Below are 25838 nucleotides of genomic sequence, written 5' to 3' on the forward strand. Positions count from 1 at the left end.
CATGGACAAAGTAAGCAGCAGATGATAACAGAGAAAGGGTAAAACTGACCAGGAGATTTATGAATGCTGAAACCCTTCAGTGTCCAAAATTTAGACAAACTGTACCACTCCACATAAGCAATTACAGACCTGGTGGAGAATGCAGAATAATGTTAATCAGCCAGTAAATCAAGAGATAACTCATGGATGCTTTGGTACAAAACATGAATTCTTAATATATGTTAATGAGCTCCTAATCAAATTATACTATTTACCAACACGCTACCAAATATGCTGTTTTGAAACATGCATTTGTCCAAATCTTGAAGTAAACAGTTTCGCTTTCTAAATATATGCTGGGAAGTACAAAGAGACTTCAAGTCTCCTGGAAAAAGGGCCCCAGGCTTGTGAGATCACCAGCACAGAAATTAGCTGAGCTACTCTACATGGGATGGCCTTTTTGCATCCACATTCTAAAAAAAACAGAAAAAAAACCCAAACCAACACAAACGTTATCAGTGTGTGATACAATTTAATAACAGAAGAAAATTGGAATCTTTCATCCACATTTGTAAAGTAATTTACATCCCATGAGCACTGTATGGAATTACATCCACATTAAACAGTACTCTGTGAAATAAGATATTTTATATATATAAATATTCCTAATTCATTTCTTTAAAATGCTGAGAACTCTTCCACTGCAAAAATGTAACACTTCTACATAGAAATAAGTATCACTTGCCCAGCTCTGAAAGAACAGCTGTAACAAGGATGTGAATCAAGATGGTGAAAAATGGTCAAAAGTTACCAGCAGTGCAAGTCTTCAGTTACAACACGTACCTCACATAAGAGTAAGTCGATAATATGGAAGACCATGTAGAGAGGGAATTTTGCCGTGAACAGTGTGAGGAACCACTGGGAAGCATACATGTGTGCTTCAAGGCTAATGTCCAGAAAGTGGTTATACAGATCAGGAATGTATTCCTAATAATAATAATGGACAAAGAAAGGGAGAAAGTTAATTTACGCTATCTTGGAGGAGCAGTTGAAACCCCAAAGTATTACAGGAGTTGGGTAGAACCAATGTGGGAGTGCAGAAAGGCAGGTTTCTGCATCCACCCATAGCCGACAGGCAGCTGCCTGACACACTGCAGGGCCTCCCAGGGATGCTGAGGGCTCAGTGCGGCTGCATTGAATGCACAGCAAGCCAAGTTCCTGAGCTGGCATCGTAGTGAGGAACCCGGGCAGCGCTGTGCTGACCCTGCAAAGGCACTGCAGCTGCATGCAGCGAGCGCCTGCTGGGCACTCAGGAGGAGAGCTGCCCCGGGGGGCCTCAAACCCACTGCACTGCCTGCGGTGACAGACAGGACTCTGCTCAGCACCCTCTATTCTCAGGAAGCCTTCAGTGTGGCCTCTTTACCAAGAGGCTACAAACACTATTCGTTTGTAAGACAAACAGCTTGTTTTGCCGTTTTGAACTGCAGGTCCTGATCCATTCACTTCACACAAGTCTGAGCCCCTACCTGCATGAGGCGCTCCAGCTGATAGAACTTGCAGTGCAAATCTTCAAAATTTTGTTTGAAAAGTTCCCTGAGTCCATAATCAAACATGATTTTGACCAGAACACTGAAAGCTTGCTCTTCAGGCATCTGTGAGAAGAAAGTGTGTTTAAATCCTTCATAGCAGTTCCATCTGCCCTTACTGTGGTCTCCTCCCTCACGCAGAAAGGCCAAACTGTTACCACTTTTTAACCCCCTCGTAGCCAGTTCCAAAGTAGCCAAGAGTACCAACACACAAAAAGAGGCCTGGTGTTGGATACTGCACTTCATTCACATTCAGTGGAATAAACCACTTCCCCGTCAGCCAACTAAAAATACATCTTACAGACATCAAGACCAACGCAGCTTCTTGTCGTATTTGCTACACATCATGCCAGAATCCTACAGATTTTCAACAGCCTAATTCTGTCACCTACGTAACTAAGACAAATGCAGTATCATCAGAGGATGTTAAACAGGATCTTTCCCTTATTTTTAGCTATATATTTACCTTTTTAAATGACATTAATTACATTTCACGCTTATTTTTCAGCTGCCATGAATAAGACAGCGCAGTAATTGCTAACAAAAACTCAATTTATCACAAGTCATCACTGGTTTAGGAAAGTTCAATATCCCTTCCCTGCCAAAAACCAAAGATGCACTCATCACGGCTTGTCAGTGTTTAGACATTTCTCCCAAACACAAAAACTCAGCTTTCTATATTTCTGTAGTAAAGTCTGACTTCAGGCCAATCACTTGTTCCTATAAAGGCCAGAACACCCACCTCAGCATTCTATTATTAATCTGCAGATGGAGTTTGTTAAAACTGAAAACTTTGCTGACATGACTGGGCTGGTAGTGATGGACTCCATTTCTGCAAAGCTTTTCAATATCTGTATTCCCTGGCAGCTGTACTCCAAAGGCTCATTTCAAAGAAACCTATTTGAAATTCAGCCTTTTTATTGCATACTTCATTCCCACAGGCAATACCTAACTGTTGAAGAAAGAATTCTCCATTCTCCACATCTCTCTAATGCAATGGATATTCAAGAAATGGATAGAAGACAATACAAATCAGAAGCATGTATGTTTCAGTAGAAGCGTTCAGTTCTCCTATCAGTAAGTATCAGCCTTCTTGATCTGATTCAGTACAGTAATAAAGAATTAATTGGTCATCAAGCAAATGTTTCACATTACAGGAACAATGAACTAGAAGGTTTTTATGATTAGTTATTTGGCTGATGCTTAAAAAGAGCTGAGTTTATGTTATGTTCTGCATCCTCCACTGACTTTACAACATTATGGAAAATGCTCCATGAAGACCAGCCTTCCACTGAAAGCTGCAGAGATGCCTTCACACTCAGTTCTCACTGGTACAGGTGGGGAGAAGAAATCTCAGAACGCTACAGGCTTAGGAACTGTTCAGCTGCAACCGCGCCACTTGCAGTGCACACACTGAGAAAAAGCAGACGTTGTTTTAAAAAAGAATGGTCTATAAATAATTGGCACTGATTTCAAATCCTCTCATATTTCCTAAGCATGAGCAAATCTGAGCATTCTGCTTCTGATTTACAGTAAGCATCAAACTCCCTGGCTTCTGAACACCCAAGCAATTAAAGGGTATTACTCTGATGAGGCCTCTTTTACCAATAACATTAAGTTAAAAAAGATATTCTTAACAAAATAAAAAACTATTTTATCCTTCAATAACCTCTAAAACCAAAAAGCACAAGGGCCCATAATACAGGAGCCCAAATAAAGGCATATAATGTTCAAAGCACTAAGAAACTGACATCCCACCAATGCCACAAATACACTACTTCTGTGTATGCACAACAGTGGTGATGACCAACCATACTTCTGACCGATTTCAATAGAAAGGTCTTCTAAAAAGCTTAAATCTGACCTTGAAACCCTGTAACAGAAACATTTACAGTTGTCTGATACACAAATTCCATGCCTACTAGTGATCATGAGTACAAGTCTGTAGAGTTTCAATTGGAAGGGGTCCTGAAACAGAAACACAGTGAAATGAACACTGACTGTAGACAAGAGTTGTTATGAATACTACAGTTAGTTTTAAACAATTTACTATTCTGCCTGAAATCACATTATTACTGACCAACATTTAAGTGGATAAGCAGCCTGCGACCCCACTTGTTCAGGAGTTACCAATGTCTGTCCCAGACATGTGGAGCAATATTTATTCTTAAGCTGAAAACAAACTGGAGGAAAAAAAAAACACCACTTACATGTAAAAGCAGCACAGCAGCAAGAAACGATTGGCCTTGACAGTAACCAATCTCTTCATCATAGACAGAATAGGCCTAAAAAAGGAATCCATTTTTTTTATAGCATATCTGAGCTAAAGGCACAAAGAAAACAAAACATTGCACTGAACACAACTGCATGAAATTTCAAGAGGTGTATTGGTGCCACTGGTGCCATTCAAAGGAGGGGATAACCTGTGTGAAAATCAAACCATGACGAGCAGTAGCAGCGCCTGGTTACAGTAATGCAGCAAGACTGCTGGAGTCTATTAAGCTACTTATCTGAGAGCTTTTACTCTTAAACAGCTTCAGGGATCTTAGGAGGTCATTTGTGGAAGAGAAACACCAGTAACACAAAGAAAGAGCACCAGAGGATTTCACGTTCTCTCTTCATATCTGCATTTTGCCAATGTTTGTCACACTCAGAACAATTCAGCTGTCTCTATGGTAAGAGTGAACTGTAGAAGCGTTGGTCAGGGAGGCCTGTCACAAACACACATATGGGTTTCTATTTCGATCTCTATCCAACTACACTAAATGGGATAAGCAGCTTTCCTGCTACCACAGGGATGGATCCCATTTCTGTCTCTCACTGCATTTTAGCCTTTAGCTGAGGATCTGTTGCGTCCCTCTCTCTACATTCCATCTTTGGATACCAGGGGAAAAAAATGACACTTTCTAAACTGAAGCACACCTCCTCCCCTCAGCTTTGATCCAGGCTGACATATCTGGGATCATGTGAAGTTCCTGTACTAAAAGCTTAGTGCTCAGGACTCCGGAGGGCTTACTACTTCAGAACGCCCATCTGAATGGCACTATAACCAGGTAAACAACTGCAATGAAGAACGAGGCAGAGTCTGCCTCCAAGGTACAGTGAGCTAATTGTAATAGCCACATGTTCTTCTCAGGTAACAAAGATACATCTGCCAATGATTTTAAACATTAGTTACCAGAATAAGAATGTAAAGAATACCTTGCATATTTTGTACAGGGAGTCCTGACCATCTCCTCCAGTATCTTTAAAATAATCATGAGCAGGAAACGTTCGATTGATGTCTCGAGTGATAGCACTGTCTTGAGGAGACTCCTATTAGAAAAAGTAAAAACAAAAGCTGAGGTACTATAAACTAAAACACGTCAGAAGAGAATAAATTACTACATGCGAGGGCTGAGAGTTGAGGGACTGACATCGTGTTCTGCGCACTGTTCTAAATTTAACAAATACAGTCTACTCAACCAGAACAGACTGCCTGCAGGCTGGCAGCTCCAGATCACAATCTTGATAGATTTGGTTACCTAAGCACATCTGGGAACAGTCAGTGAGTGGCAGAAAAAGCACATGCACACACACACACAAAAGCATTCCGGGACACTGCGATGCAGGCAGCAGCCTTCCCTTGGAGTCTTCCAAAGGCAATGCTGCCTGGTCACATTTCATTTATCTTAAACTGCAGAGGGTAACGAACAATTGTAAGCAGCTGTACAATGCCGTCCTAAGTTCTTTCATTCATTCTCCTAAATGCTTCAGCTAGGGAAACCACTCTCCATTCCTTCCATAAAATTAAGCAATTCAGAAGTAGAAAATCGTGTAAGAGCTGCATACAGCAAAACATAATAAGATGCAGGCATGGCTGCCTATAGGAGCAGGGCAGTTCAGCATCAGGAAGATGGAGCTTTGTTCTCTACATTTCTCAGATGCAATCAATTTCAGATGTCTAAAGTGCTTTGAAAGCTGCACAATAACAGATAGCATACAATTTAAAAAAAACCATTAAGATTGAACAACAGACTGAAAAGGTAATTGGAAGGAATACCATGCGAGTCTGCATCAAGTCCTACACAAGAAGTAGTGAAAACTCCTAGAAGAGATTAAAAGAGTTTGACAAAGCATAATAATTCAATGCAGTAGAAGGGGAAACATAGGCCTTTTCCTCCCAATGGTAATCCAATTTGAATACCACATGACCTCCCTGAAATCAGTGGGCAAGACTGGCGTCAAACAGCCAGCTCTAATGGGATCTGTCAGTATTGCACAGGACAGGCAAGGATATGGAAACTTCTTCTTAGGTCTGTGTCAGACACACCATGTGCAATCATAAGCATTTGTGAACGATGTCCAGCTTAGCCTGAAGTGCCATCTAGGACAGATTCAGGTTCAGAGGGGGAAAGCAAGGAGGTGGCCTTCCCACAGTGGAGTCTTCTAAGGTCTCTGTCAACATTTAACACGGCAGAGAGATGTTTTGATCATCTCATCCAGTTCATTCAGTTTACTTTGCAAACTGTTCCTATTATAGATGCTTAAGCCAGACTTCATCACATTGCATGGAGACCTGGATATTCTTTGAAAACTGGAACAACAACCTGTCGGGCTCGAAGAGCTGTGAGCAGTGGTGGCTGGGAACCAGTGGCATCCCTCAGAGCAGAGCTGGCACCAGCACAGCTGTGTGTGGGGCTCAGGGCCCTGCAGCATGGAAAGAAGACCCCCTCCACAGGTTTGTGAGCACCAGCAAATGGGAAGCAGAGGCCGGGATGTTGATGGGAACACAGAAACAAAAGCCCTCTGTTTGTCTGCAGATGTTTCCTTTGCCTACCATGGCTCTTTTTCCACTATCAAAGAGGACTTTTCCTACACGCTACCTGAGAGCCCAGAACGCTCAGAAATGAATTCTGAGAACTTTTTGAATAAGGTCTTCCTGATAACAACCAATTTTTTGGAAGGCTGCAAGACTGAATTGCAGTGAAGTACCCTGCTATGCAAGAGTGCAGGTATTGTTCACTGCCAACACCCACCTGTGGCACTGAACAACTGGATTTCCAGAGTGTTACCTGTGTTCTGCTGTAATGGCATAGATTACAGAAAATAATCTTAAACTCACTTGCCTTTTAATTTGCTTATTTAACAGCAGAAGCAAAAGCATCTGGTTGGAAACGCACAGGACAGACTTCACTGTCATTACAACTAAATAATCAGCGGCCCCTCTCTGGCTTTGCGTGACTTGTTCAGCACTTGACTCCTATGTTTCAGTGCAACTCTTCAAGCAATCTGTACGGCTAGTTCCTGCAGCTGAAACACAGCTTAGCGAGAGAAAAATTAGCGGAAATGATAAGGTTTAAAAATGCTTTTCAAACCGGCTTTGAAATCTCTCCATTAGTACAAACTGCTGCAATCCGAGCATTGTGCAACCTTTTCTTTACTCCTATTTTTATACCTTGCTGTGAGAATTGGCTCAATGGGCAATTTCTCATGCTTTCAGGGGACTGGGAACTGAAGGAAACCCTTCTGAACCCACACCCTTCACAAACTGGGATTGAAAAATAGAAAGCTAAGAATGACAGGAAGAAAAAGAAAGTAATAAAGAAAACAGAATGGAAAACAGCCATGAGAACTGAGGCAAGCGCAATAAAGATTAAAATTCTCACATGAGTTCACTGCTCCAAAGGAAAGCAGGAAAATGTGGATGCTCAGACTAACAGCATACCTCTCCTTCCCCTTTGTTGTGCACTTTAAAATATTAGTGGAGTTACACTAAAAACTTCCTCTCCTGCTGAATCAAAAAGAAACTACGAGAGTAATTACGGAAACTAGGATGCACTCTAGCAGATAAAAGCCCATCCACTTTATCAGCTTTCCTTAAAAAAACATACTGGTTCCCACCTGCTAAGATGGATACACTTACAGGACATATTGCTCGTGCTTTTCTCCAAAGTTCAGCATGTTTGTGATCCTTCCTGGGAGAATTATTCCAGGACGTGCAAATGAAGCTGCAGTCTTGACCCATGTCTTGAAATTGAGACTAAGCCATATTGAAAGTGTTTTCTGTACCTTCAGCCACACTTTAAACACCTGGAAGAGCTGGAGTTGACAGCACCTCCTCACAGGGCTGACAAAACTTGAATTCAAACACCATCCTCACAAGAAAACAAAACTCAAGCTCTGCAAAACTCTCACTCTTGTCACCATGGAATCCACTTTCACATTGCAATTACTCAGGGAGGTCCCAGTAACTTTGCAATGGTTTTGTCACACAGTCAGAAATATAGACTATGAGAAGAAAGGTCTGGAGATTCCATCAGTCAGCAAACGTTACACGCTTCAATTGGGGTCTGATCAGCACAAGGCACGTTGCTGCTGGGCACAGGCAAAGCACTGAAGAGATCAACGAGTCAGCTCACAGCTTCCAGCAGTCGCAAGGAGCAGAAAAAGCCAAAGCTGTCTGAAACAGGACAGCGTTACACAGCACGGGTAAGTGGTTCTGATAAGATCTGCACATTTCACATACATTCTAAAATGCTGAAAGGTCACTTGGCAGCTATTTTTAATGTTTGTATGACACCGCGTCACCAAATTTCTTTACTGTGCAGGTTGATGGTGTTCCCAAGATTACTTTTGATAGTAGTATGAATACTGACTTTTACCCAGAGACATTCCCTGCATGTGCCTTGGACCAAAGCAATGCGAGAGGATTTTAGCACACAGCATTACACCCAGTACTGAGGCCTTAGGGAAGTACTACGAGAGCCACTTTCCAAGCAACAGGCTTGTTAGCTTCTCACGAGATGCGCTGTGCTGAGAACAGAAGTGTTACCCAGAGAACACTCACAAATAAATGGAGGGATTCGTGGAAATAAAATGAATGGTTTAGAGAAACACCTGCAATTTGATACAATAGTGCACTGATACAGCATACTTTCAGTCCAAATATGGCAATATAGAGCAATTCTAAAAATAAAAGTGAATCCCTTGTGATATCCAGCCCTTTAGCTGTGTTCATTTCCTTTTAGGGCTCAAGTTTCCCACAGGAAAAATACAGAGAAGAGTTTGCCTCCAGCTCCCCACATCACATATGGGTAACAGTAGGCACACAGTGCACAATGGAAGGTTGTCCTGCTCTTCGTGACTGCATTAAAACCAGACTACTGAGAACAGCAAAGAGGAGGTGAAAAACCCACCCCCTCCACAAAGAACACACCTTTACCACCGCCCACTTACATAAAAGTCATCTGAGACAAGACGTGAAAACGTGTGACGTATCATTTATTTCTTAAACGTATTCATGATCCATTCAGACCTTTCAAATAAAGTGTACAAGTGCATTTCAGAATAAAAAACTACACTCTTCACACAGCTCTGTAGAACACAACATTTCATCAAGAAACTCGAAGCAAAAACTTCCTAGTAACCACCCATGCATCCTTTGGCTACAATAACATCACTGATCAACAAGTACTGCTATTCAATTCTGAGTTTCCCTTTAAAGAGAAGGAGCATCCTAAACTATGCTGCTCCTTCCAAGGACCTCTCTTTAAAGAGAGAATATCAAATAAATTAGCTAGGCTTTAGGCAGAACAGTAAGGCTACTGAGTACTGTTGATGCATGATCCATACATTTGGCTAACAGGCAATCTAGGCTATGTGAAACACGTCAACAGCCCTTGAAATTTTAGTAGTATCAAGATTACATCAATTCAAAACAAATGGCAGACAAAGATGTAACCAGTGGAACAATCACTGAAATATGTGCAGTTTCTCTTAGGATGGGAAGTGCTGATAGATTCAGAAAAGTGTTTATAAAATCCGCTAAGAACCACACTGACATTCTCAAAATTACATATTTTACAAAGCCCTAAACTGTGTGACTGTACAACTCTACCACATTAAACCGTCTGCTTTAAAAATACATACATACACTTGTATGTATGTGCATCTACAGCAAAGAGGAAACAAGTCAAGAGATGTATGACAGCCAGAGTACAGATCATCTCAAAGGGAATAATGCAGTTCTTTGAGTTTTAATACCTCATAGCAAAAATACCTCTTGGAAACAATTATGCAAAGATTCAGCATCAGGTATTTACACAGTTCAGTTTAACGTAGTTCACTTAATATTTAAAAATATGTGAGTTATTTTAAATCAGTAACACTTGTAGGTTTTGGCTCAACTATACTTTTTCCTATTATCGCCCTTAGCCAAAAAATCAGCTACAGAAACGCCTATGAGAACAGGGGGGAGGAGGATCCCTCTGCCCCGCATTTCAACAACTCTGAGTTGGCACAAAATACATATCTTTGGAGCCACAATGATAACTGTTCCTCAGCTGTCCCGAACATCCAAACTCCCATCTCCACCTCCTCTCCCTTCCCAGATACCCACAGAAAAATCCAGGCAGAGATGAGGAGCGCCGAGACCTCAGTGCTCAGCACTGCGTCACAACGGGACCGAAGGGTTGGAAGGGCTCAAATTCACCTGTCTGCTTTTCTGACCTGCTTCGGTTGGATTTGTTTCCTGCAGTCCTTCATAGCAGGGCTTTCGCACTCACACCTCTTGCTCATCTTTTAATACAGAACGATTTCCAGCATTGAAAGGTGCACTAAGTTTCTACAAACACACACACACCCCTATGTGTGATTTTGTATATTCTTGGCCTTTCCATGACACTCAGGAAAAAGCACCAGCCGTGGCACTGCTCGTGTACAGAGCTGGACTGTCTCCCCATACGACTCCTCACAGCAACCCTCAAACAGACAAACAGACATTGCAGAACACACTGAGATTATCAGAGCAGTGGCTTCTGCTGTCCCCACGGCTGCGAAGGAGCAGACAGAGGTGGAACGTGCAGACAAGAGAGCAACCTTCAAAGGATGCAGCTCCACTGTATTTTGTTCAGCAAAGCAACCTAAAAGCACATGCATGCATAGCCTCCCATGCTTGCAGTTTAATTGTAAACAGCACGTGGAAAAACAATTTAAAAGGTACTAATACAATTCTGAACTCCCTGAAGAAAAGACATACCCACGAGTATTAAGAACAGTAAGAAAGCTCATCATTAGTAATCGCAAACTCATTTCCATCCTGTTGCATTCATTAAAGGAATACAAAACTGAATCTAGTGTTTACATGCTAGAATTACAATAGAAACTTGATTTCAGAGGTTACATATGGAGCGAAATTTATCAGCATAGCAACTTGCAAAACACCGTGCTGTACAGCCCCTCCAAAGACATCACTGTGAACACAACACACGTGATGTCAAATCCCTTCAAGCAGTTCCAAAGCACGGCTGGAGGGAGCACTGCTTCCTGCGGCCCCAGGATTAACCGCACCATTACTTTTATAGCTTTTAATGACAATTTATCCTCGAGAAACACCAAATCCCCCCAAAACGGAGCTGATCAGGAACACACCCACACCTCACTGCCCTCAGGGAGTTATTTCTTTGTATGCTAAACATCAACTCCTTTGACAGCATCCATAGAAAATGTTTTTAAAAATGTTTTTATGAAACACTCTTAATACCCAGCAACGCTAATATTTAAAATATTTCACAGTGTTGTACTAATGTAACTTCATAAAACGAGCAACTTCAGTCAGCTAAAGCTCAAAGCCTTATGCTATATTAAAATAGTCCAAAGTCTTCACGCACACACAACTATCACTAGCACTGTAAATATACCTACGCCACTTCAGTGCGAAGTCTGGCTGTTTTCCCCTGACAAATCCCTCAGTACTCCTGCCAGCATATTAAAACGTCACCCTTTAGTAATCTAATTACTGATTTTCAAGGATTCACTTACAGCTGAAATCCCAAAAGAGCTTTTTTCCAATTTACGATGAAGGAATGCCTTTTTTTGATCAAGTATTTGATTGCTCATCTCACGTGAGTTCCCTAGCAGTGAAGGATGACACACATGCACAGCAAGACTTGTTGAGTTCATCTTTAGGAGGGGCTGCTTCAACTGCGTAACTTTTGAACCGAAGGGTCTCCAGCGACGCCTGAGAATCCAATGCTTCAAATCCAGACCTACCACCCTCATGGTGCCACACGCAGAGCCCACTGCCCGCAAGGCCGCGCTGCTGGGATCTGCTTCCAGGCCAACACACAGGTGGGGATCACTCCTGGCTCTCGGTTTCAGTAACTGCAAATTCACGAGGTGGAGGATCAGCTCTGACTGTGCAGACTGTCCCAGTGCAGTCAGGTTGTAAATAAACAACTTGGGTCAGGATGCAAGAACATAAAGCTTACGTTAACATTTTCACTAAGTGCCAAAGCTCAAGAGATGCAAACAGTTTACAGGTGAAAGCCGCAAACACTTCCTTGCGCCAAGCGCTACGCACACCCAGAGCAGACAGACGGGGCTTTGTGTGACACGGCGATGGGAGCAAGAGCTGCAGAGCAGCACAAGTCAGTAAGGAGCACAGCACCACGAGCACAGCTCTCTGCCTAACAGTATTTCACACCCAGATAACCTCGAGTCACAGGAGAGGCAGAAAGCAGCTACACCAGCTGTACCACACCAAGGCTCGGCCACGCAGCTCACCACGCTGTACCACTGCAGCCAGGCGGCAACAGAGCAGGAGAATCCCTGCTCCCAGTATGGGCAGAACCCGAGCACTGCAGCTCTGCAAGAAAGGTTAACTCCATCTTTACAACAATGTGTTCTAAATGATGTGACCCAAACTAAATACTCCATTGTGTTGACACAACTGCAGCTTACATCATACCAGAAGTGCACACATGCAGTGCTGTCCCACAGGTTTCTTTTGTTTATTTCCCCTGGCAGCAACTTTCGGTTTCTTTCTCTAAACACAATGACCTGCTTCTACGCATACTACATCTTAACGTTCAAAAGCTTTCCTCTTCCAAAAGCTTGTTATGTATATAACTTTAGCTTGCCTTGGCTTTCAAACATCTTTCAAAGTGGTGACAGCAATGCATAGGCAGCAAGGGAAATGACAACCTCGAAGCTTTAAGATGCCGGCCTCAAGTCAGAACATTCCTAGTGTAAAATGTACTATTTCCACGATAGGGAACTCTCTCACCATCCTAAAGGAGGGACTGGAGAGAGTGGAAAGAGATGAGCAGGGAACAGACACAGCCTGCAGAACAGGGAGGAAGCACTGCTTTCCTGGGGAGAACCAATGGACCTGGCCTCCCCCACCGTGCCCAGCTTCTGCCTTCCTGGCAGCCTCAGCAGAACAGCCCAGGGTTTGTGAAGTGCCCATTCCTCCTCCCACCGTGGAGGCTTTACACCTCTTGCATCAGCTACAAATGTGCTTTCTCAGCTTCAGACAGAATTGGTGGCGAGGTACAGTTCAAGTTTATTTTGAATGGTATCACTGAAAGGATGTGCCACTGCATTCTGCAACGTGGGAGATGGGAAGAAAGGGGTTTTTAAGCTTAGGAACAACACAAGGACCAGGTCAGGCAAATATTTTAGCAGATGCTTCAAGCATGCAGCACTAAAGATTTGTTTAAACAACGATTAAATAAAACCTTCAAAACTTTCACCTTCTCATACTGAATTATAAATATAATAGATTAATAAAGCCACTGGGAAAAAATGGGCCTTTTGTTTGTCACACCTAAAGGTTGGCTCCCATGCTCACATATTAGTTCCTAAGAAAAACACTTTCTAAAGCACCAACCTGAGTTAGGGATACAAGTTAAACCAATTCCAAATCCAGATGTGGAATAAGGGCAAATAAGTTTGCCTTCCCAGCTAACAAAGGTTCAATACAGCTGCTAACAACACAACAAATATCAGAAGGCTGCTCATCAATTTTTCACACTGAATATTTCCATTTCACATCGTATCCTTTGGAATCAACTTTTTCCTGAAATTTAGGATTTCTTACACGTAAAACCTCTATGCGAAGGGGAAAGGAGCGATGCCTCAGAGATGCAGCGCAAGGCTAAAATGTGGGAATTCTCATTCAAGTTCCTGCTTTGAGAAAGACCCTTCCTGCAGCTCCTGAATCCCCCGTGCCTCAATCCTCGGCCCTGCTTCCTCCCTATAGAAGATTTACGACAAATATTCACGACTGCCCTTTGGCACTGATACAGAGCCACGTCAGAATTCCAACTGAAAGAAACAGATTTCTGAGTGATAAGAAGCTTGAGATACAAGTACAGCCCTTCCAAAAGCACATAAAGACCACAGAAACCAGTAATATTTAATAAAAAACGAACAGTAGATGACAACAAAACGTTTGCGTCACGCAAAAGATAACTGTTGGTTTTAAAAATACTGTCACTTCATTAACAATTATTAAAATGATCATTCACAGATTTTCTCCCAGCCTATTTGGGAAACAACAATGCCACCACAGCCCAGACTTCCAGTACGATTTTTTTCAATGAAGCAAATGCTCACGTTCTGAGAAGTTGTGCGTATAGAAATCTTCTTCTGTGGCATTAAAAAAAACTAGTGAATTCTACCCCATACATTGGACCTTGCAGCAGCTCGATGTGAAAATGAGGCAGAACTCTAATAAAAAATAAGACGGAATCTCGAAGTTAGTTCATTAAACCATACCACAACACACAATTTTTATGAAGATATAAGTTGATTTCTGCATTGTCTCCATTGTGGCGTGTACATACAGTGCTCCTAGCACCAATTTCTAAATGGCCAGGCACACACTGACACAGATATGGCCAAGAAGGATTAGTTTCATGTGTACAGTGATGAAAGCAATCCAAGTGGAAAGCCTGCTGCCCAACAACTCATAGCACATATGGTGATGGAAAGAACTACTGTGCCTCACGTTTACTATGTGAGCACGGATGTTAAATGGATTGCTGAGCAAACAAGGTAATACTTTCCAAAATTCTTTCTTGCACGGTTGGCACAGGGACCAAGAACCACCTCCATGCAGTTTCACTGAAGACAGTGGGTCAGACAATACGGACATTTAAACCCCTTCATCGCCTATAAACCTTGACCAGCCTTTAACTGACAGGGAAAATATAACTTAAAATTTAAAACACAGATAAATGAACACGGACAGAACTAGAAATACAGACTAATGAACCAGGCAACTGATGCAGTATTAGAAACTGCCTGAAAATGCGGGATGAAACCTGAATGCTTCAGCTCGCTGCAATTCTGCTCTTCTTACCTTGGAAGAGACTTCCAGATTCTGACTTTCACCTCATGGAAATCACCTGAGCTGAAGACATTGAGATGAGTGAGTGAACAAAAGCCAAGCTGTTATGAATATTACCATTAAAGTTCAGTTGCAAGCAGCAATGGCTGCAAATTTCCATCTAAATCAGTACCAGCCACTACACTAAGTACAAGTCCAGGCTTACAGCTTAAGCAGCAACTGCTTCAACTCAAGTTAAATCTCCATCTCCATTGTTAACTCCTTGCAATTTATGCTAAACATCCATATTCTCAAAAACCAGCACTGAAGAATCCTACTTAAACCTTTTATTCATGCCATAAAATTTGGAGGGAAAAAAAAACCCAAACATTTGTCCTCCAGCTTCCACTTTAACCTGAAATGATCATACTTAGGGTTTTAAGCCTAGCAGATTGGTTTTTTTCTTCTATTGAATTTAATCAAATGCTTTGAATGCTGGATTGCATTGTGGAAATGTCAGCTAAGGTGAAGAGTCAGAGAAAAGCTACTGGGAATTTACCTGAGAGGCTGCTCCAAAAATACCACACAGGAATGCTCCGATATTAGTGACTAAAGCCCTTAAACTGCTCCCTAAAGCCCTCCCGTGCCAGGACACCTACAAAACACTAGAGAGCAATTAGCCAGCTGTGAGCTAATGCACCATTTATCAATGACTCACTGCACCACTGTGCTCTGCTCCACCCGCCAAGGCTACCTGGCACAGCCAGGTGTCTCTGACCAAACTGCAGATGGACACAGCTTAGCAGAACGATCCTCCTCTCTGCTGTCTGTGCAAGGATGATGGTGTAAGCCCTTGACCTAGACAACGTCTTAATATGAAAGACAACAAGCAATGTTGTGAGGGCACGAGGATAGCCTTAAACTTTCAGATAAACTAAGAAGGAAGCTCATCTGGACCAGCCCGGAGTATGGATGAATACTGAAAGCAGATCACGACATGGCTTTGTCCCAGGGCAAACCACATGAACCCAGGGACTGGGGCTCCCCGCAGAGCACAGAGGAGTGAACGAGTGTGCTTGCAGGACCACTAAAAAACAGAGATCATCTTGTTCAACGACAACAGCAGACCTGAGAACAAATACACACAGTCCTTCCTCTGGCCAAGAGAACTGCCCCAGGTTTAAAACACATTTCTGAAACTAACTTTCCCTATTCTTTTTTTCTTTCCCCAATATGACAAGCATAAACCCACCACAACTCCCCCAAGTCACAGCACCCAACGCAGCACCAGGGCTGCAAAGGGCCATGCAGATGTAATGCACTGCTATGGGACACGGCTCACAAACGCTTTACTATTCCAATACAACACCAGTAAAAAGACTTTCTTTTGAAAAACCAATCAAGTTGAGGGCTGTGCTGAATTCTTAACAGCATCACAATACTAAAAACACTTTGTTTAAGCAAGCCTGAGAAAAACTGTGGTCAATGAAACTGTTTCTCAGATACTGCACATTGTTTGACCAGTTAAATATGTGTTTGCCAACAGGCTTTAGCTCCTGCTATATTCGAACCATCATTAATCCCCGGAAGCCTAAAGAAAAATGTCTCTGATTTAGCTCTGTGCGCTTATGAATAACTCAAATACTACAGTTAAATTTACAACATAGTTCCCTTAGCTGTTTAGAAGACAATTGTTTTCTTTCCTTTCTCCCTAAGTTCTAGTATGTAAAATATCAAAAGAATTTAGATTAAAGAAAGGGGGGGGGGGGAGAACATGTTATTTTTAAAGTTGTTCTTGAGAAAATTTCCACACAAAAATGTGGCATTTCTCCACTGTTTGGAGAATAATTTTCACATGTTGGCATCATTCTCAAGTGGCTGCCACAATTCTGGTATCATAAAATGACAAGTATTTTTCTCTTAGCTTATCAAAACACATTTTATTTAACTGCTAGATGTGGTCTGATTCAAGTTTTTCTTACTTGACAACAACCAGGAAAATGCAGTCGCTGTACTCTGACTGCACACACGGCCAACCAGAGGAACGGGGCCGGGGACGGCTCAGATCAGAGCGCTGCACTCACGGCTCCGTGAGACCACGCTCATGAGAAAACATTACATTGTTCCCCACTGTTCTGGAAGTCCTGTCTATGCAGCACTGAAAAACAAGGTTTGGCCCCTTCTGTTACAACGCTGAAAAATTTTGTCAATATACTTTGGCATATATTAAAAAATCCCTGTAATATACCATACACCATGACATTTCCATTTCAGATCTATCATTTACATGTGAAGCACGAATCTCAAAAGAACCTAGCAGAACTGTAAGAAAGACTACATTTTGCTGAAGCTCTCAGACACCCACTCCATTCAGTCACACCAGCTGGAGAGGTAAGTGTCAAGATAGAGCTTTATTCTTAAAAACGAATATGGAGGTGAAACTCCACAGCCGCCTCCACAGCAATAAATTTTTTAAAGTGAAACCACAATGATATGTGCTCCTGATTCTTCTGTGTCAGCAGCATTTCTCAGAAACCTTTTTGCAAATCTGGACATCATAAAATCATATTTAACTTTTTGCAAATTACAGAGCTGTCCTGCACTTCCCAGTCAAGCTGATAGGTGTCTTAAACGTGACATCCATTGGAAGATCTTTTGCTCCTAGAGGTAGAGGAGTCCTTGGCTACCCTCTGTCTGGCACAAGAGGCACAAATCGCCCCCGAGAGACGCTTCAGCCCCTTCTGAAAGACACTGTTGGAGAGACTGTAAATGACACAGTTGCAGAAACTGTTGCTAATGGCAAGCCAAGTGGTCAAGAAGGATGCAATGCGGTTACTGTAGACGTTGGAGCTCTCCAGCAGAAAATAGATGATGTAGGGCAACCAGAGGATGTAGAAGACACTGGTGATACGGAAAAGAACCATGGCATAGCGCTTGTCCGGGCAGGGCTGTGCCTCCCCTGCCTCCCCATCCTGAGAGCTGAAGCGCACCCTCCTCTCGTTGATCTCCTTGGTGTGCTGCTGGCAGATGCGGAAGATGTTGAAGTACGTAAAGCAGACAATGAAAGCTGCCGGGGCGTACAGCATCACCACGATGAAGAGAGTGAAATAGGGATCGGTGTTCCAGGAATTGGCACACCACTGAAACACGTCCCCGTGGTACCCAGGCTTTCCCCAGTGAAAGGAGGGTAAGAAGACCAGGCAGGAGTACAGCCAAATGACCAGGATGCAGATCCGCAGTCTCCACGGGGTGACCAGCGTGTTGTAGGTCAGCGGTTTGGTGATGGCAATGTACCTGTCAATACTGATGCATGCCAAAGAGGCCATGGAGACACTCTTCAGCACCGATACCACATAACCAAAGATTTGGCAAACCAAAGACTCGCTTAAAACAACTGGGTAGTGCAGCAGGGACAAAGAAGGCACCAGACAGCTCACGCCCACCAGGAGGTCAGCATACGCCATAGTCTGGATGAAGTAACTGGTGGTGTGGTGGTTCAGCAGAGGTGCACAGTGAAAGACAAATATCACAATAATGTTGCCCGAAATAATCAGCACCATGAGGAACACAATAATAACCACTTCCAGAAGGCAAAAATTGATGGTCTCCAAATAGCTAATGGCCAGGAGACAGAATGGCCGGCCACTCTGGTTGCCAACCAAAGAGGAGTTCATCTTGAGCACTGCAGTGATCTCTACTTCATGCTCCTGCCTGCTGCCTGCAGCCGCCCCAGGCAGCTGCTGTCATTGCGGCTGGGGCTCTGCGTGCAGCAATGTCAGAACCGGAGCTCGGGTCCCCAGGGCTGCTCCAGCTGCCACTGCTGTGCATTGTCTGCGGCGCAATTCCCCTTTAAACCCGGCTCCGCGCCGCTACCGGTGCGCGGGGACCCGGCGGCAGTCATGTCAGCAACTTCACGCTGACACAGGGCGGCTATTAGAGCCCTCCGGGTGGGCCGCCTCGCTCAGGAGGGCTGAGGGACGGGGAAGAGGGAGAAGGAGCCTTCCTCGAGCGCGGATGGGAGTCCTCCCGAACGCTGACAGAAGAGAAGGGGAAAGCATTTTACGGCATCATCCCCGCCCCGCTCCCGCCGCCTCCGGCCCCACGCCCCGCTCCGCCGCTCCCCGCCGCCCGCCCCGGGCCCACCGAGCGGCGGTTCCCGGTCCGCGCCTCCCGCGGACGCCCGTGCGGAGAGATGCGCGGAGGGGCGGGGGGCGCAGCCCCGCTCTCCTGGCTCCATCTTGCGCGCCGCTTTGTTCGCCCGCCCCGCCGGGATCGCGTCCCTCCGGCCCCGTCGCTCCCCGCCCGGCCCGGGGCTCCGCGCGGCCGCGGCCCGGCCCTCACCTGCCGCCGGCGAACAAAAGCCCCGCGCGTCCCCAGCGAGCGCGGCGGCTCCGCTCTGCCCGGCGCTGCGGAGCCGGGGGAGGGGACGGCGGGAGGAAGGGGAGGGAGGCGGGCAGGAGAGCGGGGGAGGGCGCGGCGCCGGCGGGGACCCGGCCGGGCTCCCCCGCAGCCCCCGCCCCGGGAAGGGCCGAGCCCCACGGGATCGCCGCCGCCTCCCCCCGTACCGCCGCGGTGCCTCACCCTGCGCGACCTCGGAGCCGACGGCGAAGGCAGGCGTCCCTGCAGCGCGGCGGCTGCCGCCCGGTCCTGCGGGCGCGCCGTGCCCTGCCCTGCCGCCCACCGCCTGAGCGGGGCGGGTGGCCGCGGACCGAGCAGGGAGGAGAGGGCGAGCGCCTAGCGGGACTTAAGGCTTTTCTATAGGAGCCCCGGTGGGAGCTCTGGGGGGAAACGGCGTCTTTTCCCCGCGTAGTTTGTGTTGCTTAGGAGACACCTGAAACCAAGGGCATCCGAGCTGAGAGATGCAGTTCACTGGTAATTCAGGTGCTGCTCCGAAGGGAAAGTCACCTCCTGCGTACGTGCACACAAAGTGCAAAGGCGTCACTATCACCGACAGCACCCAACGCGAACTAAACCAGCTCTGCAAAACAAAAAGCTTGCTGGCATGCCAGAGAGCAGTGGTGCACAGGAGTCACACCAGCAACAAATCCCACTACACATATTTGACCAGAAATGTCTCTCCTATGCACCCAAGGCGTGGATGTCTTAAGGGGATGCTGCTATCTCATTTGCCCAACGACAGGATAACACCTGAGAGCATCTCACCCACTCAACGTGCTGCAAAGCACAGCCTGGAGACAGACAGAGGCTCGATCTGAGCCCAGGGCCCAGAGCTGCTCGCTGAGCTGACCAGCAGTGGAGCAAGGTGAGGCTCTTTGGCAACCTGAGTCCAAAATGAAAGCATTCCACTGTCACCAGTACCAGCTCAAATCCACACTGAATCCTACCGAAACCCAAGGTTTTGGTTAATGTAAGCTAAACTTTTGTCACACCGTTGGATACCCAATGGAAATGGAATTACAGCCACAGGAACGAATATCAAAGCCATCACATTGCAACACTTGGGATTTCAGTTGACCTGTAGGCAGAAAAGCCATTTTGCAGTGTGTTTTTACTGGTCAAAAGCCTTGGCTGGACAACACCATGACTCGGCAGATTTTTACTCTGTCTCCTACAGCATCCCGAAACCAAAAATGTTACTTTTCCACCCCTTTCCCCCAAAAGATCACTTTGCCATTGTCCTTCATTTCTGTTATAATTTATGGCATTTCTACCCATGGAAAATTAAGTACTAGAACTGTAGCTAGGAAACATAAACTTTGAATTAAATTTAGGCAAGTGTATTGTGGTTATACAAAAAACAAGCTATGATTGAATTACTGCCGGAGAAATGATCTCCTATCTTTCCAAAGCAGAGAATGATTTACATACCAATTGATTCACATAGTATTTCTGGCTCCTTAGGCATGAATAGGCACATTATAAACATCCTTAGGAAAACAGCACACATTGAACTTTAAATATATCTCAGATATATAAAAATAAGGTAGTATTGGAAATCCTGAGACTGCCCAGAACAACGTCTGGTTGCTCAAATTTCAAAACAAAAGATGTTCCTCTAAATCAAAACGTCCTCCATGTTTTATTTTTATTAGTAGCCCAGGCTTAACTCCTACATTGCCAACAGGCATTTCTTAGTAAGAGAATGTTTTCCTTTAGCTGACAGCCTGTTGTTCCCTCAGCACAGGGTAACAGCTCTGCTCCGTGTCCAGGCCAACCTACAGCTGCTCACTGCATGCACCCAAGCCACGACCATGAGCTCACACTGACTCTCAATGCTGACCTGCAGCACTGGGAAGGCTGGAATTTGAACTAAAAAGGTGACCAAGCAGGATATAACCCTACCAGAGCAGCTCTGGGGTCCAGTGCACAAGCAGCCAACCAAGAGATGTGAAAATGGGTATTTTTGGTAGCTGAGAGCCGGGATTCTGGGTGCCAATCATTGAAAATACTTCTAACATCCAGGCGTTTCTCCCAGTGATGCAGTACAACCTCAGCTGAGACTATTAAAAGGTATTCAAGAACTCAAAATTACAATGAGAACTCTTGGGAGACCAACTGCTTATAAGAGATAATTAAACTTTTATCACCACATGATCAAAACTCATCCAACAAGGGATCTGCAAGTTCAGGTGCACCAACAGCAAACCTATGCCATACTTCTTCCATACTGTGCTTCACAGATGTAAGTTAACCTTTATTTCAATTAATTATACACAATCGTGGCCCTCTGTACTCCTAGAAAATTACACGGATTCCTCTTAAACACGTGGAATCCTGACTGCGACTCACAGAAAATAAATGTTAGCCACCCACAGCTGGAACACTGCTGTACTGCATGCCTCTGGTGAAGCAACCCATTCACTCAAATAATGGCACTGACATTTTAATTTCTTCATTAAATATTAGTGTAATTTGCACCAAGACTGAGGGTGTATTTGGCGGAACTTGTGTACTGCAATCCTCTGCTCATGGAGACAAAAGAAGGGGAAAATGAGAAAGTGCCCTGCTCCAGGAAAACTGGAAGGAGCCCAACTCGAACCACGATCAACTCCTGTCAGAAATGTTACCCAGGGTGACAGCCCAGGACAGCTCTGCCTCTGCACTGTATTTATTTATTTACTTTAAGTTGTACCACAAGATGTCCCTCTCATGTTGAATTCTTCTTAATACAGTGTATTTACCTGGTACAACAGCTCATGTTTGGGTTGGTTTTTTCGTTTGTTTAATCCTTTCACCTTATGTTCTCCCACACAGACCTACACCCAAAACTTCTTATTGTTCCCTCAATATTCCAAATATCAGGTTCTTAAAATTGTGGTATTATGAAGCATTTATCTGCAAGAAAACCACAAGACCTCCACTGATCTGAAAGATTCAGGAGACGTATTAATCCTCTAAAAATCTGGTCTGAGAAGTAGGCATTGTCTATTTTGCTGTGATGACGATTTATTTTTAACCTCTGCGACCAGCTTTATAGGTCTTGCATTCAGCCATGTCTCCTTCCATCTCTGACTGTTAAAAACATTCAGTATCTCTCCTTGAGGTTCTCACTGACACCCGCAGCGAGTCCCCTTCTCTCTGCTCCTCCCATTCAGGGGCCAAAGCCCAAAGATCAACAGCCATAACCATGACTGCCAAAGTCCTACCAGGAACAGATGCCTCTCAAAGGATTGTCAAGATCGTCTCACCTAGAGTTTTCTTCCAGCCCCCAGTGGGGACGTGACCTCAATTCATTGGGCTGGCTTTCAGCCACACTCTCCATCATGAGCGTGGCAATCTGGAGTTTGCTAAAAGCTTCATTATTGCACACAGATGGTGTACAAATTCTCAAAAGTAATTTGTGGAAGCACCACAGTGGTGCAACTCAGACACTGCTGTAACAATAAAAGCACAGAGTCCAAAGCCAGCCAGTGCTTACCAAAACAATACGGAGCAGGTAATGAATGAAAGAGGATAAAGAATGTCACGAAGGCTCCACACAGCACACCTTAAGCTGTGGATTCAATGTTGTTTTTTACCTTCTTGCACAAATCAGATTTACTGGGAGAACTAGATACAGCCTTCACTGGGGAAACCCATTGGAAGACATTTCTCTTTCAACTGCTGGGTACCCACACTTCTACAGTAAACAAGAAATTATTCACGCAGCAGTTAATTTGCAAAACAAAGCTAAAAACACAATTCTACAAGCACCACAAGCCACAGTTCCACAGGAAAGCGGCAAACATCACAAGAAATGCTGGAGAGACCACATCCAACACCCTGCTCACAACAAAAAAATCACAGAAAGAAGCCAGATGCTTTTGAAGCAGCTGTCAACACGGATCCTTATTAATTTGGGGCTGTGCTGCCACATGGGGTCACGAACGGTCTGGCAGAAATCAAATACAGCTACAGAAATAGAGGTCAACATTAAGAGAGAAGGGGCACCAGATTATGAGCACTCAGAGCGCCACACTGCATCTCCTGCTTGCACTGAAGAGCAAAGGTTTCACATCAACTCCTCAACGCTACACCACAGCAGCCTTCCTCAGCACACCATTTCCAGTGCATGGTAATACAAACAACTGCACTCTCCTTAGAGCGGAGTCTGCATTAATGACATGCAAAACATGACAGCGCATTACGGGGCCAGCAAAGCAGTGCATTATAAAGCACCTTGCCACCGGTGCATACTGACTGTAACTGAGCAGCTGTTTTCAGAGCAGTAAGAATAATTATTTGCATTAGAACTAAAAATTATCAAATAATGTATTAAAGACTTGAAAATAAAAAAATAAGGATAAGATGTAGTGCAGCTTCATCACACTGTTAGCAGATACTACACACAATGGGTCTGCACACATCATCTTTCCAAGTCCTGGCTCAGGTCCTCATAGCCAGTGATAACCTTCTGGATAACCTTTTTGGTAACCTTTTCTCACTCCATTGTCTGCAGGTTGACAAAGTCACTACTGCAGTGTGAATTCACCAAACAGATAATTCTGCTCTAAAAGCATAATCCTCTCTGCCCACCCTACACAAAGAATCACAGCCCATTTCCACGTAGTTTATATTTAAGTCACGAGGCAAATAGCCAGAACAGTGGTCTAATAAGGCACTCCCATCCTAAAGCAGAATTCATGTTCACTTGCTAGACTTGGTTACTGTTGGTAGTGCACTACTCACTAAACGTGAAGGCAGCAGGGCATGACAATGGTCGTTGAGTGCTCATTGTCTTTAATTCCTTAATTAGTTTACACGCTGAACGACCTGCAGCCACCCCCTGTGCAGGGCACAGCACTGGTCAGCCAACCCCTGCACTTGGACTCCAGAGGTGCTTCCAGCACATCACATCCAGGTTATCTCCTTCGTGTCTGCCCAGCGTAAATGAGCAGAAAGGTCTCACAGACTTAAACCCCAGATGTTACACAATTTTCTTGTTTCCAGTCACAAAGATGGCTGCACGATGTGCCATCCACTGCGCCACTGCGACCACCTTTCCCATCCTGACACCGAAATATTGAAACAGAGGGGAAAGTGACACAATCATCCAGTCACAAAGCAGTTGTGACAGCACTGCAAGGGTAGCTCCGACATGCTCCTTGCAAGAGCACTCAACCTCCATAATACCTATATGATTTATTCACCATAAACACAAGTTACAGTTCTACTATGCAGGTAGCAATATTAAGGAATTCAACACAGTCCTTCTAGAGACACACATTTGATAAAAATAGTAAAATAGAACTTATCTGTAATGATAATGATTGAAACCAAATCAGCACATGGATTTTCCGATAAGGAAGAAATATCTCATCCTCTTTGTCACCTTGGAACTTTCAGAAACACTCAATGATGGCTGTAACTGATTTGGTTTTTTTTATTTTCCCATGTTATTGAGGTCAGCATTCAAGATGAGAAGTTAAAAAACTGCTTCTAGTGTAAAATGCACAACATGCTGTCTTTTCTATCTCAGAAAAAAAAAAGCTGCAATTCAACTAGCACTGGATTTTCAGCATAAACATTAATAACACAACACAACAAAATTCAGCTTTCATCCAGGAAATCCAAACAAGCAAAGGAAATGAGCTCCCTGAATCTGTCACTTAGGAATGCAATTAACACAATATTAATTTCTGACAAATTAACTCAGAACTCATCTGGGTGTAGCAAGGATTACGAAAACTCTCTAGAAATACGGCAATAACTAATATTGCATGGTAGTTTTTTGTTGTTGGTGGTTTTTTTTGCTGACTGAATTGCCCTCACTGGTTGACACACCACATTCAGACAACACACCAGCCTTTAAGCAAGAGGTTACATACCTGGGAGTTTCTCTATTTCCTTACATTAACACGCCAGAGGGAGGGAAATGGAACAAAGCATTCTACCTTTGTGATGAGGATTCGGTACTTCTCCACCAGGTGATCGTTGTTGTGACACCCTGCCAGCAGCTGCCAGACCTCTCCTCTCAGGGCCTCAGGGACACCACTTCTCACCAGTGCTGACAGTGTCTTTGGCCTCACGCTCAAATTGAGGTGCCTGGTGTAAGGGAAGGCTTTGTTACGATTATCCATGCAGAAATAAACAAGCAGGTGAACAAGTGATGTGCAGCACCTCCTGCCAGATGACAGGAACATGAAGATGCTCCACAAGTTGTCAAGAATAAGTGAAATTCTTAACAAAGCGAGAACTTAATGCAAAAACAGATTTGGAGAACTTTGCAAACTATTTTCTTGATTCCTAAGAAATTTAAATATAATAAAAGCATACATTATAAAACACTCAACAGACCAAAAGCTCACAGCAAAAACTAGAACTGGGGGACAGGTGCCGCATTTGTAAAAGTCCAAACTCAAATCACACCAAAAAATGGAACGCTTTGCAGAAGCAAACAGCGCTCTCTGCTCCTTCCACCACACTGGACGGGTAACCATGGATCCCTGTTGTAGCAGAACTACCACAAAACCACGCAGGGTTTTCAAACTACACCCAGACATTTCAAGAGCTGCCACTGTTACACAAGCTATTCCCAACTAAACAGTTCCCTTTTTTTCAAGTGGGACTGGTTGACAGCTCATAAATTACAGCACTCAAGTTGTAAAAACTGAACTTAATTTATGCAGTCACAGAAAGTTAAGCTCAAGAATCCATTTGTGGCTCATACATTAAATACCCAAAATCCAGAGCCCTTAAATCAAAGGAATTATCATTTTTCTGCAGTTACAAAAAAA

At 44.2% G+C, this 25838-nt stretch overlaps 2 protein-coding genes across 3 annotated transcripts in view; both read right to left on the reverse strand.

Moving 5' to 3' along the window:
• Positions 1 to 25838, reverse strand: part of RABGAP1 (RAB GTPase activating protein 1) — a 60586-nt gene that overhangs the window by 11720 nt on the left and 23028 nt on the right. For both annotated transcript variants that reach the window (XM_042878900.1, XM_042878901.1), the window contains exons 13-17: positions 24996 to 25146; positions 4767 to 4880; positions 3776 to 3850; positions 1506 to 1631; positions 823 to 966 (exon numbers count right to left, since the gene is read on the reverse strand). In XM_042878900.1, coding sequence (XP_042734834.1) covers positions 823 to 966; positions 1506 to 1631; positions 3776 to 3850; positions 4767 to 4880; positions 24996 to 25146 — 610 coding nt within the window. The remainder of the gene's footprint in view (positions 1 to 822; positions 967 to 1505; positions 1632 to 3775; positions 3851 to 4766; positions 4881 to 24995; positions 25147 to 25838) is intronic.
• On the reverse strand, positions 17054 to 19040 carry GPR21 (G protein-coupled receptor 21). The gene is made up of 2 exons (XM_042878914.1): positions 19003 to 19040; positions 17054 to 18694 (listed from the first exon to the last, which is right to left on the reverse strand). The coding sequence occupies exon 2, from the start codon at positions 18333 to 18335 to the stop codon at positions 17289 to 17291; it is 1047 nt and encodes a 348-aa protein (XP_042734848.1). The 5' UTR covers positions 18336 to 18694; positions 19003 to 19040; the 3' UTR covers positions 17054 to 17288.

Source organism: Lagopus leucura, unplaced genomic scaffold (genome assembly GCF_019238085.1).
Source record: "Lagopus leucura isolate 7727_CA_CO unplaced genomic scaffold, USGS_WTPT01 Super-Scaffold_100022, whole genome shotgun sequence".
Classification (NCBI taxonomy): Eukaryota; Metazoa; Chordata; class Aves; order Galliformes; family Phasianidae; genus Lagopus; species Lagopus leucura.